Here is an 18,582-nt window from a genome sequence, read left to right on the forward strand (position 1 = left end):
TTCCATATTGTGACTTGGAAATTATTCCCAGGCCTATCACTGAGATGGGACAGCAGACACCCTTTCCATGGTCTCAGCCAATGAACATGCCATTTCTAAACGGGTATACTAGGAGTCTAGTGCCTAGATCGAGGGATGTAATTGTACCTCTCTATTCTGCATTGGTTAGACCTCATCTGAAATATTGTGTCCAGTTCTGGGCACCGCAGTTCAAGAAGGATGTTGACCAGCTGGAACGGGTCCATAGGAGGGCAACCAAATGGTGAAAGGGCTGGAGTCCATGTCCTATGAGGAGAGACTTTAGGAAGCTGGGGGTGTTTGGTGAAGAGAAGGTTAAGAGGTGACATGATAGCCCTATTTAGATATTTGAAGGGATGTCATGTGAGTTAGGCAGCAAGTTGTTTTCTGCAGCTCCAGAGACCAGAACAAAGTAATGGATTCAAGGTAAAGGAAAAGAGATTTCCCCCTAAACACCAGCAAAAACTTCCTGACTTTCAGGGCTGTTCAACAGTGGAATGCATTACTTCAGAGTGTGGTGGAGTCTCCTTCTTTGGAGGTTTTTAAAGAGAGGCTGGATGGCCATCTGTCAGGAGTGCTTTGATTGTGTGTTCCTGCATGGCAGGGGGTTGGACTTGATGGCCCTGGGGGGTCTCTTCCAACTCTATGATTCAAGAGGTATCTTTACCCCTTGCTTGCAGAGCGAGCTTCACTATTCCTGTCCCTATATGTATTTTCCTTGCCTTAACAATCAAAAAGTGCTATCAAGTCACAACAGACTTAGCGCAATCACTCATGGAGGATTCCAGGCAGGAAATGAACAGAGGTGTTTCATCATTGCCTGCCTCTGTGTAGAAACCCTGGACTTCCTTGGTAGTCTCCCATCCAAGTACTAACCAGGGCCAACCAGGTTTAGCTTCCACACTTTGACCAACGTACAGCCAGTCTGGGCTCTAACCAGTGCTTCCATCCCTCGCCTGTTATGTCGTCTGTCTCTTAGAGTTGGGCTTGTTTCTCTGAAACTCAACTGCTGGCACATTAAAACACATGCACATTAAATAATATTTCTTGGACTGCTGATAAAACCGGAGGCATAACTTGACCCATCATCTAGAAAAGGCTTACTTTTTCAAAGAGCAAGAATTCCTTTTTCCCTGAGCTCAACTTCGAACTTTGTGAGTCACTTCTGATGTTCTGCTTCCCAGGATACCTCATCCTGCTGACTCTGTGCTACCCAGGGAAGGGGGGCAAACATCTTAACTTAGGGATCCCCAACACGGTGCTCATGGGACCCATGGCACCCTCCAACACCTTTCCTGGCATCTGCCAGGTGTTTTCAGAAAGAGGGAGGGGCCATGTGTGTCTCTTGCCCAGCAGGGCTTCTGACTGGCCACAGGAGATCCGCTTAAAAGAATACATTTTCAGCTGCCACCACAGTTGTGGTTTTATTCCCTCTCATTCCACTTTCCCAGAATTTTTTTTTTAATATTACCCCTCTTCTGTGAGCTTAGGTGTGTCATCTGTCTATGCAGCTCTGCCTTCTGTGGCAGCCATTTTATGACTGGCCCCACCCCCTGCAACAGCCATTTTATGGTTGCACCCACCTTCCCTGTGTGAGAATTCCAGTGGTGTACACAAACTCAAAGGGGGGAAGGGGCTTAGTTGGTAGAAATGTCACCTTCCAGCACAGCTGGGGAGAGGGGAAGCTGCGTTTCCTTAGCAGGAGCAGCAGTGGCATAGTGGTTAAGAGGAGGTACACTCTAATCTGGAGAACCAGGTTTGATTCCCCTCTCTGCTGCTTGAGCTGTGGGGGCTTATCTGGGGAATTCAGATTAGCCTGTGCACTCCCACACATGCCAGCTGGGTGACCTTGGGCTAGTCACAGTTCTTCGGAGCTCTCTCAGCCAACTCTTCTTCTTTTTATAAGAAGGATCCTGTAAGTTAATAGCTTGCAACACTACTGAACTCCAAATAATAATTGTGGGGGAAACAGCAACTCAAGTAGAAGGACACCGTCAGCCCTGCCCATTGGCATGAAGAGAAACAATTTATTTTAGGCTGTTTGTCACCTGAATTTCTCTCTTGTTTTATTAAGCACAGCTAATATGCTCCTCTTCCAAGGTTGGGGGAACAGCAAGAAAGCTTGTTGCTGCTTGGATTTGTCTTTGCTGTGACTCACGGGATGGCAAGAAGGAAGCGGGTGAAGGAAGCAAACAGCTGCTGGACAGGAAGCCCCTTGACGGTTCCTTCACTTGATACGGAGGCCCTTCATAGCAGACTCCAGACTCTGAAATGACAACAGCGTGGAATGAAGTCAGTGTAGTGTAGTGGTCAGGGTGATGCTGAAGGGGGGCACCCAGGTTCAAAAGCCCACTTACTAGGTGACCTTGGGCAAGTCCTGTTCTCAAGCTACCCTGCCTCACAGGGTGGTTGTGAGAACAAGATGCTCAGTCTCCGGCTCAAAGACATGCAGTCACAGAATGAAATGGCCCTTCTCCCGAGCTCATAAATATCATTGGGGAGTTGCTTGCATTCACTAGAGCAAGCTTCCATGGGAGTATACTGCTAACACCCTGATCTCCATGTGCAACGTACGAATGTCTTACAGGTTGCATTCTGCCCTGCCGGGGCTTACCTTGACATCCCAGATGGTCATGCCCCCATCCATCCCGGTGGTACAGAACTTAGAGCAGTTGCCTTTCCCGCCAGCGATCACAGATATTTGGCTAGAAAAAGAAAAAGAAAGACAACATGAGGAGAGGATCGAGTTAGGCTGAGCTCAAAGCAGGCTAGACTCGAGCCAGCGTTGGCTTAATCAGAGTGTTGCGGGGAGCGGCTGTAACTCGGAGGTGGAACATCTGTTTGGCACACAGGTTCAAATATCCAGCATCTCCAGTTCAAAAGGATAACATCATTGCCTTTCACCTGAGACCCTGAAGAGCCCACAGCCAGTCCAAGTACACAATGGAGTCCTCGATGGATCAGTGATCTGATTCAACACAAGGCAGTTTCACATGTACATATGAAACCTACAATTGGAAGGGGGGTCTTGTGGCTCAGTGAAAGAGCCTCTGTTTTACATGCAGAAGGCTCCAGGTTCGATCCCCAGCATCTCCAGTTAAAAAGGCAACAGGGAAAGATGCCTCAGAGCTGCTGCGAACCAGAGCAGGTGGCCCCATGCCTCTCGCATCCCCTTTTTAAGGGCGGAGGAGCTGACCTGATGCTGTTCTTGTGCAGAGTGTCCAGGTTGCTGTCAGTGTCGGAGCTGGCCTTCTTGTCCAGGTTCTGGAAGCGCTCACGAGCTGTTAGGCCCCGCTGGGAGCTTTGCTTGGGGATGTCCAGCTTCCCCCCGAAAGTCAGCATGCCCTGTGGGCTATCGTAAGTGAACAGCAGGGGGCAGCAGTCGTGACCCTGGGGAAAGATGAGAGAAGACATGCAGCTCAGAAGAGCAAGATTTTGTGCTGTGAGGTATGGTTCTATTACACAAACTAACTTGCTTCATATTCCTCAGAGCTGCTGGCTCAGTGAGAGGTCCAATTCTTACAAACAGCAAGTGAAGCCCTGAGGTGATAAAGAAAACTTAAATGTTGGCTTCTAGTCCAGCTTCTCCTCCCCTGAGCCGCTTTCTTTCTACGTGCAGGGAAACTTGGTTCAGTTTCAGAGGGCAGCTGTGTGTGCCTGCAGTAGAACAGCCAGATTCAAATCTAGCAGCAACTTAGAGACAAGATGGGTGTAGTACAGAAATTGCATAAAATAAATTTAATTAAAATAAAGGCTGATACCCCAAAAAGCTTGTTGGTCCCAAAACAATGGCTGTCTTCCAGACTCCAGAGGCTGTGTTGGGGGGTGGAGTCTGGGGCATTATAATCCTCAAAGATCCCTCCCCTTCTCAAATCTTGCCCTCCCAACCCTCTACCCTCAGATATCCAACATTTTCCCAAACTGGAGTTGGCAACCCAGTAGAGCCAGCTCAGTACACATCACGAGGGGAACTTTCTGCATGATTCTGATAATGAATACCCCAGCTGGAAGAGAAAGAACAGAAGTTTCCATTCCTTTTCAAAATGATAACATGCATATTTTTGTTCTTTCGCACACTAATCACATTCCTCGTTCAAAAAAGAGCAGTTGGCTGCTGCGGTCAGAAACCGGGAAGCTAAAAACATTGGAAGGGGAATGCTGCCATCTCGTGGTGAAATGAAGAAGTTGCACTGAAAATGGAAAATACTTTAATGGAGGAGTATATTATTATTATTATCATCACTAACTTCCTTTAACATTGACATTGAGACTCAAGGCAGATCACGAATATGAAAATAATTTACTCAAAAAGTTTGCTCAGATGAGTGAAATTATACCGTGAGGCTAGACATAGAGAACTGCAAATAATAATTTAAAGAAAAAATGCCCAATGCAAGGGGCTTTCATTTTCTTCTCTAAATGGCACCTCATCCTATAACCAGAAGAACCCATTTCTGGAGACTGGATGTTTTGTTCAACATGATACAAAATGTATAAACGGTTCCCCTCGAGAATGGCATAAAAACTAGAAGACAGCAAAGCTAAACGAATTGGAAGAGAAATGCTGCCATCCAGTGGTAGGTTGAAGAAACTGCCCTTGACAAGAAAATGCTTTAATGAATGTATTTGTTCAGGTAGGTAGCTGTGTTGGTTCGAAGCAGCAGGAAAAAAGTTTGACTCCAGCAGCACCTTTAAGATCAAGACAGTTTTATTCTTGGTGTAAGCTTTCATGTGCATGCACAGGTACAAACTAATATTTCCCTTGGCATCTGAAGAAGAGTGCCCGCGCACCAAGCCTTCCGCCAAGAATAAAAACCTTGTTGGTCTTAACGGCGCCATGATTTTTAGGCTTTTTTTCCCAGTGAGTACATAATAATCATGACCAGTCAACTTCCTTCAGCTTTCACAATGAAACTGAAGGTGGATTGCAAACGTGAAAATAATTTACTCAAACAGTAATGGTCTTGGATAAGCAAATCAACACCGTGGGGGTAGACTTACAGAATTGAAAATAACAACACAAAGATGAAACGTTTAAGGCAGGGGTCTCCAACCTATGGCCCTCCAGATGTTCACGGACTACGATTCCAATCAGCCCCTGCAAGCATGGCCAACTAGCAGGGTTGATGAGAATTGTAATCCGTGAACATCAGGAGGGCCATAGTTTGGAGACGCCCGGTCTACAGCAGGGGGGTTCTGTTTCTTGTTTAAATGGCATCCAATCCTATAACCAGAGGAGCCAATTTCTGGAGACAGGATGTTTTCTTCAGATGTATAAAAGGCTCAAACTGGGCTCCCCAACATCCTTTGCAGAGGATATCCCATAACCTCGTTTAACTCGTGGTCGGTCGGCAGGTGACTTACCGCAGCCACCAGGCGGTTCTCGGTGATGAAGGTCACGGCGAGGAGGGGAAGCATCTCCACGGAAAGTGACGCGACGCTGTCGAGGAAAGCACAGGAGAAACGGTTAGGCCAGATCGGGGTAGAGTTGCCAACTCTGGGTTGGAAAATTCCTGGAGATTTTGGGGCGGAGACGAGGTTTGGGAAGGGAAGCACCCTCAGTGGGGTATATTGCCGTAATGTCCGCCTTCCAAAGCAGCCATTTTCTCCCAGGGAAATGATCTTTGTATCAGCTGTCATTTCATGGCCCCTCCTGGAATTTGGCAGCTTTCGTTAAGGGATAGGGTTCCACCACTTGCGGAAGAAGCTAGCACATTTTTACATTCTCTGCCATGCTCATTTCTAATCTGAAAAGGATCGGCACATTACATTTTGAAATTCTTTCCTTTTGCAGGATAAAAATGTGGAAGACTGAACGGCGGTCTTCTTGAAGAGGTTCCCCCCCCCCCAAAAGCAAGAACATTTCCTGTTTCTAACCAGAACGGATGAGCTCATTAGGAACCCTAACCCCAAAGGTCCCACTTACGCCATTTTCTTGTTGGCATCGGCAAGGCAGACCGTGCTGTCGTGGCTCACCCATGCCAGGTGGTTGCCGCTTTCGGAGAAGGAGACGCTGTGGACCCATCCGCAGCTGCTGCCTGACTCAAACATGAGCTCCCCAAAGGGCATCTTGGAGCCCCAGGGAGTGGGGGAGGGACGCTCCTCAAACTCTTTGATGTAGGCAGAGAAGATCCTAGGGGAAGAAGAAGAGTTTGGATTTATAACCCCCCTTTCTCTCCTGTAAGGAGACTCAAAGGGGCTTACCTTTCCCTCCCCCCCTCCACAACAAACACCCTATGAGGGGGGTGGGGCTGAGAGAGCTCCAAAGAACTGTGACTAGCTATTCCAAGGTTGCCCAGCTGGCATGTGTTGGAATGCACAAGCTAATCTGGTTCACCAGATAAGCCTCCACAGCTCAAGTGGCAGAGCAGGAAATCAAACCTGGTTCCCCAGATTAGACTGCACCTGCTCTTAGCTACTACACCACACCACACCGGGTAGATAGTGTTTGTTGAGTCCTTTGAGCCCGTTGCAAGCGTCATCGAAAGGGTTATATACCTGCATTTGAAATCGCAGGATCCGGAAGCCAGCAGGACATTGTTTGGGTGCCAGTCCAGGCTGAGGATGGTGGATCTGATAGGTTTCTTGATATGCTTGCAGACCCACCTAGGAGAGTGATTGGCAACTGTGGATGATTTAATTAAGACCAACCCTAGAATCCCACCCAGATGCTATCCTTGCCATCACTAGCACAGGATGGAACGCTCCACCCATAGCCCTGCATGTGGAAAGCAAGCACTTCAAGATAGAAGCTACTGAGCCTCTCCATCACTAGTTTTCTGCTTGCGAGGAGTTTTTAGAAGCAAGTCCCTGATTGTCCTCAGTCTGCAGCTTGGTCCAGGCCTCGAAGGGACTCACCAGTCATTCTCTTGCTCAAAGTAGCAGATGGAGATGAGCCTGGAGCCGCTCCCCACTGCAAATTTGTTCTCCTTGGGAGACCACTTCACGCAGCGGGCAGCCCGGTTGATCCGAAGGATGACCAGGGTGGGCTTCCAGACGTTGCCCTTCAGGGTCCACACATAGGCATTACGGTCTGTGCCGCAGGTCACGAGGCGGTTGCTCTCTGGGGCCCAGTCGATGCCTGTGGAGGAGACAGAACAGGCTGCGGCCGAGATACATCTCTCCAAAGGGGGACCTTCGAGCAGATGGCAGCCAGTCAGGCAGTGGCGTCTCTACAGAAAATGGAGCCCGGGGCAAGAACCGAGCCTCCCACACCCAGCTTTTTAATGAATTTTCAGGTGCCTTGGAAGGGGGCTTTTCCACTGGTGGGATTCAGCCAGTTCGCACCACTTCAGCAGAACCAGTTGTTAAAATGGGGCTTGTAAACAACCAGTTGTTAAATTATTTGAACCCCACCACCAGAACTGGTTGTTAAATTATTTGAATCCCACCACTGGGCTTTTCCCCCATGGGCCGTGCTTGGTGCATTCTTTTGGCTGGAGCAAGGGCTCGCCCAACTCCGACCCTCCTAAAGCCCATCCACCAGTCTCTCTCCTCCCTCCCGTCGCCCCCTCCCCTTCCCCAACACAAGGCGTTCCTTTGTATTCCTTCCCATTGCAGAAGCAGAAAAGGAGAGCAAGGGTGCAGGGGGGGGTCGGGACGGGGGGAATCCCTCCTTTCGCTGCTACAAACCTGCTGCCCAGAGCTTGCTAGAATCATATCCCAAAACCCGCCGGCATATTTTCGGCTGGTGGGGCTGGTTGCATTTCTCCCTACTTTTCCACACACACCCCCACATGACTAAATGGCTGGATTCCATGGACATTTGACCAGTGGGCAGTATGCCCCTGAAGTCAAGGCTGCCAGCTTTAGATCTGTCAGTTCATGAGTGTGCCCACCCCTCCTCAGCCTGTGAGCACGGCTGGAATTCTGGCAAATGGTGGTGGAAGCAGTCACAAAATGGCACACAAGAGAGGCAGTGAGAAACACACACGCAAAGGCCAAGGACAGGGAACAACAGGGGTAATTTTAGAAAATACACTGGGGAAATTAGAGTGAGAGAACGAAACCAACACTGTGATAGCAGCTGCCGCCACACCACGCAGTTCTAAGTTGAACAGCCAATCAGAAGTACAGCTCGGCACTAGCCCCACTTGGCCACACCCACTTTCTAAAAAGGTGTCCGTGGGCACCACATCGGGACCCACAAAGCTTCCTCTGAGGTCTTGGACCGGTCATGCCTCCCACCCAATGCAGATTTTTTTTCTTTCTTCTCAGAGATCAGGCCTATTCATACATGGTTCTGTCTGTTCACAACAGCACTGTGAGGCAGGTTTGAAACAGATAAGAACCAGCCCAGGGAGCCTCATCTACAGGCCTTTAAAAAAATTAGATCGTACAAATTCAGGGAGCAAAGAGTAACAGCTGTAGCTGTTAGCAATGGTAGAAAAGTGGAACCTCCAGATTCAGAGGTTTTCTACCTCTCAATATTAGACACTAGGAACAGAAAAGGGCTCTGGTCTGCACACTCTACTGGCCAGCTCCCTGCAAACATCTGGCTGGACTTCTGGTTTCAGCAGGCCAGCTGTTCTCATGCTTTCATGTGCCGTATAATCACTCTTAGCATTTCCAAAGTGAGAGCCAGTGTGGTGTAGTGGTTAAGAGCAGGTGCACTCTAATCTGGAGAACCGGGTTTGGTTCCCCGCTCTGCCACTTGAGCTGCGGAGGCTTATCTAAGGAACCAGGTTAGCTTGTGCACTCCAGCACAGGCCAGCTGGCTGACCTTGGCCTAGTCACGGTTCTCTCCAAACTCTCTCAGCCCCACCTATCTCACAAGATGTCTGTTGTGGGGAAAGGAGCTTGTAAGACACCTTGAGTCTCCTTACAGGAGAAAAAGGGGGGATATAAATCCAAACTCTTCTTCTTTTTCTTCAAAGTGCTTTTGAGAACTCAGAGCACAAGTTGGCCACAATTCTTCACACAGCAGGCTTGTAGGAATGTTTAAAACTTGGGGGGGGACTGTTTTGCTTAAAGCCAGCTGCATAATTCACAGCACAGGTGAAATTCGAAACCGAGTCCTCTTGATTTCTAGCTCTGTCTTTCAAGCATGCTGGTATAGCAAAATCCAGCCTCTGTTCCTCAAACTCTACCCCAGGTGATGCCCCCAGGCCCCTTACCTGTCACCTGCCCGTTGTGTTCCTTCAACTCATGGGCCTTGGTCCATTTTGCTCCATCTTTCTTGTAGATGTGAACCTCATGGTTGTTGGGGCAAATCGCCAGTTCTGTGGAACAGGAGGCAACGGCATGATTATTGCTGAAAATAAACCTTGTGATGATCTGGGGCAGACTCTAGTGGGAGGGGGTGGCTTCCAAGTGTCCTGGTCCCAAAGTCATTTTGCACCCAGACATTTACTAGCAACCAGTGGCAACCTTTGCAAATTCGCATGAAATTATCACATCAGCAGCATACCACGGTGATGTGTTTGCTGTTGCCCAAACCTGATGAAGTTTTCAAGGACAGCCCCACAAATTACACATAGTAGTAATCCAGCCCTGATGCTACAACTGCGTACTGAGGCTACCAACAGCCTCTTCCAAATACAAGGTTGATTTCTCCTCTCAGAGGAGAGTCTCTCAGAGTGCAAGAGAGAGAATATGTGCCTTCTTGTTCTTGGAGGGAAATGATGCAACCCCAATGGTTCTTTCAAACGCTACAGCTGGAGTGGAGGAAGTTTCACCATCCATGATTGGCCAGGGCATCCCACTGACCCACAAACAATGGCCATATTCTCTCTCCGAGTTCCAGCCATGCGATTGACAGTAATTTTCTGTTCCCTTTGTCTCCACCCTGCGCCTCCACCTCCGTGGATTCTGGGCTCTGGATCTGCAAGCGGCAAATCTCTGTGGAATTCAGGAGGAATTAGATGCTATGTGCCACGTGGGGCTACCACCAAAAATGGAAGCAGCACACAACGTCCTCTCCTTCTAAACGAGTAAGATTAACACCCCTCATTTCTCTGCCCCTTACTCAGATAACTGGCTGCTACTGGAATAGGATAGAGAAACACAGAGATATGAGAACAGGGCAAGTATGAGTCAGTGATTATGGAGAAAGCAAGAGAGCTGGACTCAGGGCTACCCTTTTCTGCAGCAGTGCCGCGTCGAACAGCTCCCGTGTTTTTGCACCACACTTGAGGGACCGGAGGAGGGCAGAAAGGCGGGGTATAAATCGTGTAAATAAATAAATTCCCAGTAAAACCTCCGGAAGTGTTTTCCCCTTTTTCTTTGTTGCAAGAGGCTTAGCGATCCCGTGTCTGTAGGAGGCCCAAACTTACGAGTTCTGTCCTTGTTCCAGGCATGGCAGCTGATGGGCTCCAGCAGGAAGCTGTGGTAAGCCATGACGTCTCAACCTTGGAGGGGGAAAAAAGCCCAGTTACCTTTCCAGGTCCTACATTTAACGTTTTGCCAAAAAGAGTCTAAGTCGAACGTTCCGGAGAGCCTGTGCTGAAAATGCCCAGGGATGCCATCTCCAGGTTGGGAAATTCCTGGAGATTTGAGGGTGGAGTCTGAGGAGGGCGGGGTTTAGAGAGAAGAAGGATCTCAGCATGGTACAATGCCAGAGAGTCCAGTCTCCAAAGCAGCCATTTTTCTCTGGGGAAACTGATGGTCACAGTCTGGAGATCAGTTGTCATTCTAGATCTCCACGCCCTCCCTGGAAGTTGGCAACCCTCAGGCTGGTTGGGGAGGTCTTCCTCACCCTTCTGACCACCCCAACCGCACACAGATTGGAGGAATGTCTTTACTGCCCAGAAAACCGTTCACCGGGTTTCTTCAGCCTATGAAAACAGATCCCAAATGAAATGTCTATCAGCTGAAAGAACCAAGGTATTTTGCATTGCATTGGAGACCCATTTTAATCTGCTCGGACACGCCCAGCTTTTTTGTGTTTTGGCAAGGAGAGTTTTTTTTTTAATCAAGCATTTGGACCTGGCCCTATCCCATTCAACACGAGGGTGGAGAAATTCCCTGGAAAGCATCAGGGGATGGAGCCCAGCTTTCTGTCATAACAGAACACATCTCCTCCTCTCTGATTCAGTTCCTTCGGCGCCGAGCAGCCTACGAAAGGAAACGAGGCAGGCCCTGATAACCTTTCAAAACAGGAAGTTAGCTTTTAAAAACCCAGCAAAAAAAAAAAAGAACGCCAAATGGGATCCTCTTGTAGGACAGTAACTTTCCCACAATTGGTTTGTTCAATGGTATCAGAGTTGAGGCGGCCAAGAAAGGCAGAGGTTGTGCTGTTGTACCATTAAAATGGTGTGGGTGCCTTGCGCGGCTGCACTTTGCTCCCAGCCATCAACAGCTTGGGAGGGATGTGGTATTACCCTGCCTCCGGGCAGACTGTGCCGCTGTGTCATGGGGGAAATGCAAATGCCCCGCATACCAAGGTGTGTCCCACAGGAGAAACATCTGTACCTCCTCCACAACAGTCACAAGGGCCCAGAGGTTTCCCAAAAAGGAAATAATCTGTGCTCATCTTTTGCACATGTGCAGTTGGCTGGTCTCCAGTGGGAATTATGACAAATACCCTCCAGGCAGTGAACTCATCATCCCCGTTTGGCAGCCAATAAGGTGCGCTGGATTTTAAAAACAAAATGCAGATGCAGCGAAGCAGTGGTTTGATGCACGAAGCTTGCGTGTCAGGACACAGAAATCCGGAGTTTGGGTCCCCTCTCTGTCATGGAGCCGGCTGGGTAAGCTTGGACCAGCCACATTGTTGGCCTAGCCTACCTCACCAGGTTGTGAGGATGGAAATGGGTATGGGAGATACTCAGCCATCACCCTGGCCACCCTGGAAGGAGGGCAGGATACAGATATCGACAGACAAATACAGAAGCATGTCAGCCATCTGCTTCTTTCAGGAATGTTCAGGAAGAAATACGGGGTTTCCAAAGTATATAAAAAGTGTTCAGCTTGTCTGGGGTGGGATGGGCCTCAGCAGTAAAAATCTGTATTAGTTTTGGAAGCAGCAAAGTCTGGCTGTGCTTTTATAGGGCGTGGCTGTTCACATTTTCTGTTGCTGCAGACAGAAATTTGCGTGATTTGCAAAAATGGGCTCTCTTTTGGGGCAGCAGTTGTGCGGGGGAGGGCAGGGTCTGTATGTCTTTTAAAACCTACGATCTGCTTGCAAAACTAATAGGTGCCTGGAAAGCTATTTTGTATGTTTATCTGGCCCCCCTCACAAAAAAAACCCTCACCCACCCACCTGTGGTATATAGCATATACTGGAAAAATGCTGGACAACGTAAGGCTAGATTCCTTATAAGAACCGAGCTTGCAGCCCCAGAAGATGTTGTCTGCTGCACCCCTGCATGAATTGTTGCTCAGAACTCCCCCCCCCCCACCTCAGTTTCTACTATTAGCATGTTAAGCCCTTCGTGGTCTCACTTTCTGACATAATTCAATGATCCAAACAGTTCTAATTCACAGCTTTGCCTTTAAGCAAGGCAGGATACACATTCATTAATAAAACAAACACATGAGTTGCTGTTCTGACCGGGCCTCCTTTCAAGCCAGAGAAGCATTCAGAACAATAAGCCAAGCAGCTGCCGGCCAGATGGGATGTTATTCCTGTGCTTTGAACGCAAACTTTGGAGTCACTAAAGTCTGATGTGCAGTCTACCCTAAAGACTGTGGGACTAGTAGCTACAAGAGGAAGCAGCCACAAGAGGAACCACAACCGAGCACTTCCCCTTACATTTTCAGTCATTTTAAAGCGTAGCTGACCCACTACAGAAATTGCCAGATGTCACAGCCGCTCCGGTTATTTTTCCCCTCTGGTTCGCACAAGCTGGATGCAAACCTAAACCCTTCCTCCCGGTCTCGAAAAGGATGGGAAGTCGCCTCTTCAAAATCCACACGGACCCAAAGTTCGAGAACCTAGTCCCCAGCCTCCAAACCCCGCAGAGGACTTTTGGAGAAACTTTTTACAGGGAGGACCGAAAGGAAGCCAAAAAAGACGGGAGAGGATACTGAATTCCTCTCCCTTCGTTGTGGTGCCTGACGCCTTGGAACTTCTGGAGGGCAAGGAAGTCGAAGAAAGGGTGGAGAGAGTCCCTGGCTGTGAGCCAGCAGCTCCGTGGAGCTTCGAGAACATCTGTTAGCAGAAGCAGCATCTCCGACGCTTACCTTGAAGAAGCAGAGAAAGGGCTCTTTTTCGTTCTGCCTTCTGAAACCAGGGCCTGGCTAGTTCATGGACTCTGGACAGTCGACATGAACCACAGCAGCAGCAGCAGCAGCAGCAGCAACACAGCCGGGCCAGGAGACGGCTGCTCTGAAGTCCTCCGGCTTCCCCTTCCCTCTCTGAGAAGTGCAACCACTTCCTTGCGTGGGTGTGGAGGAGGCCTCCCTCCTGCCAGGGCAACAGCGGTCCCAGTAGCAGGGAGCTCCGCTTGCCTGTTCTGGCTCTCTCTCTCTGCAAAAAAGAGGAAACCGTTGCCAGAGCCAAAGATCTCCTTTGAAACGGGGAGCAGGGAAAGAGGCGGGAGGTTGACAGCTGCCGTTTGGGGGGTGGGGGGTGGGGTGGAATAGAACTGCCCGAGTTTGGTCCAGAAAACCCAACAGATTTAAGCCTTTTGAAACAAGGTTTCACTAATGAAAGATCCGAGGAATCACAAGTTGCTTTTTCATTATTTGGGGGGATTGCTGGATCAGTAGGGGCGACAGCTCTGGGTTGGGAAACACTCTGAGATTTGGGGGTAGAATCTGAGGAGGGTGGGTTTTGGAGAGAGGAGGGACCCCAGAACTGTATAATACCGCAGAGCCCACCTCCCAAAGCGGCCGTTTTCTCCAGGAAAAGTGACCTCTGTCACCAGGAGATCAGATGTAATCCCAGGAGATCTCCAGCCACCATGTGGGGGCTGGCAACCCTATGAATCAGAAGTGACCAATCAAGGACTATCCTTGGCAGCAAGTATCAGAATCTGGGAGACCCGGATTCAAATCCCCTCTCTGCCATGGAAGCTTTCTGGGAGACCTTGGCCCAGCCATGCAGTCAACTTTACTACATAGCAGGGTTGTTGTGGGGGGATGAAATGATGGAAGAAGGAATGACATATGATGCTTTGGGTTCCCATTGCAGAGAAAGGCGGGGTATAAATGAGTGAATGAATAATTTTCCTTTTTAGTGCTCAGAGTAGGACAGCAATGGCGGGGGGGGGGGGGGGGGACCAGCATTCCCCCTGGAAATTGCACCCTGAAGGAGCAATTTCCTTTTACTTCACAATAAAGCCAGCCCTGCCCAGATTCCCTAAACAGATTAGAACGCCAACAATCCAGTTGCATCACGGGGTGGCCATGATGTAGCATTTGGTTTGAGAGTGGCACCTCAGGTCTTCTGGGACTCTGAGACACAGGGAGACCGGAGATGCAAGGTCCAGATCATGGGGGCTAGCGGCAGAAGGCCAAATATTGTTCTGCCGCTCTAATTGCCAAGACATTGATGACAGCTCAGCCCAAAAGGAGGGGGTCTCCATCCTTTTGGAGCCGGTGGGCACGTTTTGAATCCTGACAAGGCGTAGCGGGCACAGCCACAAAATGGCTGCCAAAGGAAGCCGAGCTAGTCACAAAATGGCTCCCCTCCTGTCAAACACTTGAAGAGTGTTGTGCTGTGGTGGCAGTCATTGCCAAAGAGATGCTTTTAAAAATCTGCACAGCCGCTCAAACCTCCAATATGAAGCCTTGCTGGGGAAAAAAACCCCACCCATTTTTTAGAAATGCCAGGAATGGTGTTGGCGGGGGCCATGACACCATCAGCATCTAAATGTGTGTGTGTGAGGGGGGGGGGGATTTCAGACAATAGGAAAAAACTCTGCCCCCATTTCTAGAACTGGTATCTAGAGTCACATGAGCAGCACCAGGGCCACAGGGATAGGTGTTACCATCTGTCAATGTCAGCAGGACAAGATGCTGTTAAGGGCACAGGAGCAGCAGCCAACAAAAGTTAGCAACCTTGTGCCTTGCAGTGCTTGTGCCTTGCAGTGTGCCTTGCACAAGGCGCTTGTGCCTTGCAGTGTGCAGTTGAAAGAGATGGGTACAACAGAAGAGGGCTATGCCGCCTCCCCAAAAACCAGCAACAAAGACTTCCTCTGCTCTGACTGGCTACTGAACTAGAGAGCTAGATTCAGACCGAGGAGGACGCATCTGGGAAGCAAAGGTAAGATCGCCCTCCCACCCCCCCACCCCCTGCCAGGAGAACAAGCGTCCTGAACATGTGGAAATGAGCACTATTTACTGCAAATCGATCCAATTCCAAAGGGACAGCCAGAGCGACACAATTCTGCAGTCCTAAACATGGGGAGAAGGGGAATAAGTTCTGCATTTGGATTCCAACTGGGGGAAATGCCCCATGGCGGGGTGAGGGGCGGGGAGCTCAATTCACTGCATTTTCAGCTGACCCTTGAAGACACAAATCCGGTCTCTTTTTAAAGCTAAGGCACAAGCCGAGGCAGGCTGACCGGGCGCACAATTCAACGGGATTCCCCCTCCCCAAATAAAAAGTCCAGAGGTTTCAGCTGCTGAACTTGCCCTGGAAGGTGAAGCAGCCCAGTTGGTTTCCCGTTCTGGGGCAGGCCTCCCCCACTGACTTTCAATGCAACTCACCTCTGGGGAAACTAACAGGGTCCCGGGGAAAGCTCCATTCCTTCTCGGCAGAGGGCTGATTCTAACCACTTCCTGGTTTGCTGGCTTCCTTGTGGGGCAGGGCAGGGCAGGGCCTCCCTCCCCTCTCTCGCCTTTCCTCCCTCTCTCGCCATTTAACTATTAGATGCTGCCTCAGACTGGAAGCAGAGATGTGAGGACAAGTCTTGCAAACAAATGGGCTCAGATGGGGGGGAATGAAATTCACACGGGGGGGGGGCTTCGTAGAAGGGGTCCCAAGATGATGCCAGGTCACAGGACTGGGAGATAGTTTTTAGGACAAAGGGGGCTTTGACTCTCGACAGCTCAGTAGCCTAAAAATCTTGCTGGCCTCTGACCTCAAAGCAGGAAGGACCAGAAGGGACGCTGATAAGAGAGCTCCTTGCGGTCGGGAATGCACTTTGAGGTTTGAAGGTTCGAAGGTCAACAGGTTGACGCAACTTCCGCATGTTGTCTGAAAACCTTGGAATCGGACAGGGCAGGTGTGGGTGTGGCTGCCAAATCCCAGTTGGGAGATAACTGCTTGCAGAAGAAAGGAACGAGGCATCTATTCCACACGCATCGTTCCCTGCCACCCTTCCTACGTGACCGAAAGTGTTTTTTTGCCCAGGGCCCCAAACTCTCCAAGCCAAGCACTCAACGCATAGAGCCCTGCTTAACTTCAGACAGCGGGCTGAATTGTGAACCCACTGGACCAAGCTCGGGGATCCAACGCTTCTATTCTACTCCTTCTCTTCCCCCTTCTTCCCTTTTCTCAGGGGCTAGAGAAAAACTGGCAGTGAGAAGCCAACCCTGGCTTGCCTCTCCAAGCTGGGGGAGGATTTACAAGGTAGAATGAGTCCATTGCTCAGTTATGGTCCAGTTATCTTAGGTATCAAGGCACTGCAGTGTACACAGAGGTATTCTGGAGGGTTGCAATCACAACCAAAGAGAAAGATGCTTCTAGCCACAAACGCACAAGCACCTGACCGCCATTTTCTGCAGAGCTTAAAGGAATTGACCGGCAGGCATTTTTGCAAAATGAACAAGGCAACAAAAAGCTTGCTGTGTTGTGACACAACTTCCACCACAGGGTCGCAGAAGACAGACAGCCCTACTCCACAGTCTCACAAAGTTGATGACAGCGGTTTGCGCATGGGTGGTGAAGGGGCCCTTTGGCACAGCACTGTTTCAGAGAGAGGCAGGATTTGAAGTGACCTGACACATGGAGCTATAGTCGCTGAGAGGATGAGGCAAACTCTGATCACGACAGTTACCCATTTGTTCTCTCTGTCTGTTACTAAATTCTTCTAAAAGGTTGGGCAATCGCACATCCTGCCGGCTCTTACACTGAAAACAGACCATATTTGTGCATGCATCACAGCGGTTTTCAAAATCCAGCAGTTTTGCAGAGGGACGTGTGACTGGCTTTAGCAGAGACAAGGACAGTTTGGGAAGCCCAGATGGACAAATCCTGCCCCTCTGCTCTTTGGGAAGTGCCAGATAAGATTTTAAAATCTCAGTCAGTGTAAAGCAGTGTGCTAGTTAAAGAGTGTCAGATTGGAGGCTGGGATTTGGTCCCCACGTTGCTCGTGGAAGCTTGCTAGAAGACTTTGGGCCAGTTCAGGTCTCTCAGTCTATCCTACATTACAGGGATGCTGTGAGGATAAAATGAAAGGCAATACCTAAGTAAGCCTCATTGAGCTCTCCTTGAAGAACGGGTGGGATAAAAGCACACTAGAGACTGTCCATTCCACAGCCACAAGTCACAGAACAATGGTCTTGCGGCTTGCCCAAATCTGAACAAGAGGACGCAGGCTGCTCTGAGCTATTTCTGGGAACTTCCGTTCACACGAAAAAGGATCTTTGGACACTTGGTGGCTGATTTTTAAAAATTAAAGGAAAAACACTGGAAGATTATTGGCCTATGGAACACCATCTCATATCCTGCCTCCTCGTGTTGGAAATCTAGATCACGCTGCAAACAGAGCGCACGTGGCCAGCAAACTCAGTGGCTCTGCGCATAAAGCCACAGCAAGCAACCTGGGGAGGTCCAGCATCACATTTGGAGGATCCTATGGACGGGTTTGAGAAACTTTAGGTGCTGCTGCTGCTTCATCAGACTTCAAGATTAGTTTCTGGACTGTAAGAGGGTTAAGTGCTGAGGGTGGGACATGCAGTGTGATTCTGCAGAAGGCAACAATCAGGCACTGAATTCATTTGCCTGAGAATCTTGACTTTTTGAAAAGTTCTAGTCCTCAGGGTTTCAGTTATGTGATCTGAACAGGAAAATGCCTGAAGGCTCCTAGAGAGGGGCAGCAGAATGCTATGTCTGCCAGTAGTGAAGATGGCCTCCCTGCCTTCAATGCCTCCGTGCCTGTTTGCCTTCGGCCTCCACCAAGCAAAATGAGAACGAGTGACACCAAACAAGAGATGTAGGATTATGCAAGAGAAAACTGTGCAAATCTGTTCAATTTGTGTGACTTTAAATAAATCCCAGAATTCAGATTGTTTCTGTTGAGCACGGAAAACAAACAGGTCCATTCCTAAAGAAAAGGGTTCTCTGATCTTGCCCCTCGCAAGCCGAGTGCTGCAGCTTTAAGGGAGAGCTCATTACCTCTGATCTTGCATGCGGAGGCATCAAGGTGGGCAGGCCAAGCAGCTGACCAGCCCATCAGCTGTCCTCATGCAATTATGCCCACCATTCACTGGGGCCCCCAGTGGTGGGGAAGTCTCAGCTTGGTAGTACGGCAGATAAGAACATAAGAAAGAGCCTGCTGGATCAGACCAGAGTCCATCTAGTCCAGCACTCTGCTACTTGCAGTGGCCCACCAGGTGCCTTGGGGAGCTCACATGCAGGATATGAAACAGTGGCCTTCTGCTGCTGCTGCTGCTGCTCCCAAGCACCTGGTCTGCTAAGGCATTTGCAATCTCAGATCAAGGAGGATCAAG

At 49.5% G+C, this 18,582-nt stretch overlaps 1 protein-coding gene across 1 annotated transcript; it reads right to left on the reverse strand.

Moving 5' to 3' along the window:
* Positions 1-2,025: 2,025 nt before the first annotated feature.
* On the reverse strand, positions 2,026-18,380 carry ARPC1B (actin related protein 2/3 complex subunit 1B). The gene is made up of 11 exons (XM_048493099.1): positions 15,616-18,380; positions 13,144-13,429; positions 10,293-10,367; positions 9,135-9,239; positions 6,877-7,099; positions 6,517-6,624; positions 5,945-6,151; positions 5,383-5,458; positions 3,215-3,408; positions 2,633-2,723; positions 2,026-2,284 (listed from the first exon to the last, which is right to left on the reverse strand). The coding sequence occupies exons 3-11, from the start codon at positions 10,354-10,356 to the stop codon at positions 2,246-2,248; spliced, it is 1,107 nt and encodes a 368-aa protein (XP_048349056.1). The 5' UTR covers positions 10,357-10,367; positions 13,144-13,429; positions 15,616-18,380; the 3' UTR covers positions 2,026-2,245.
* Between the last annotated feature and the right edge of the window lie 202 nt (positions 18,381-18,582).

The sequence above is a fragment of the Sphaerodactylus townsendi genome, linkage group LG04, assembly GCF_021028975.2.
Source record: "Sphaerodactylus townsendi isolate TG3544 linkage group LG04, MPM_Stown_v2.3, whole genome shotgun sequence".
Classification (NCBI taxonomy): Eukaryota; Metazoa; Chordata; class Lepidosauria; order Squamata; family Sphaerodactylidae; genus Sphaerodactylus; species Sphaerodactylus townsendi.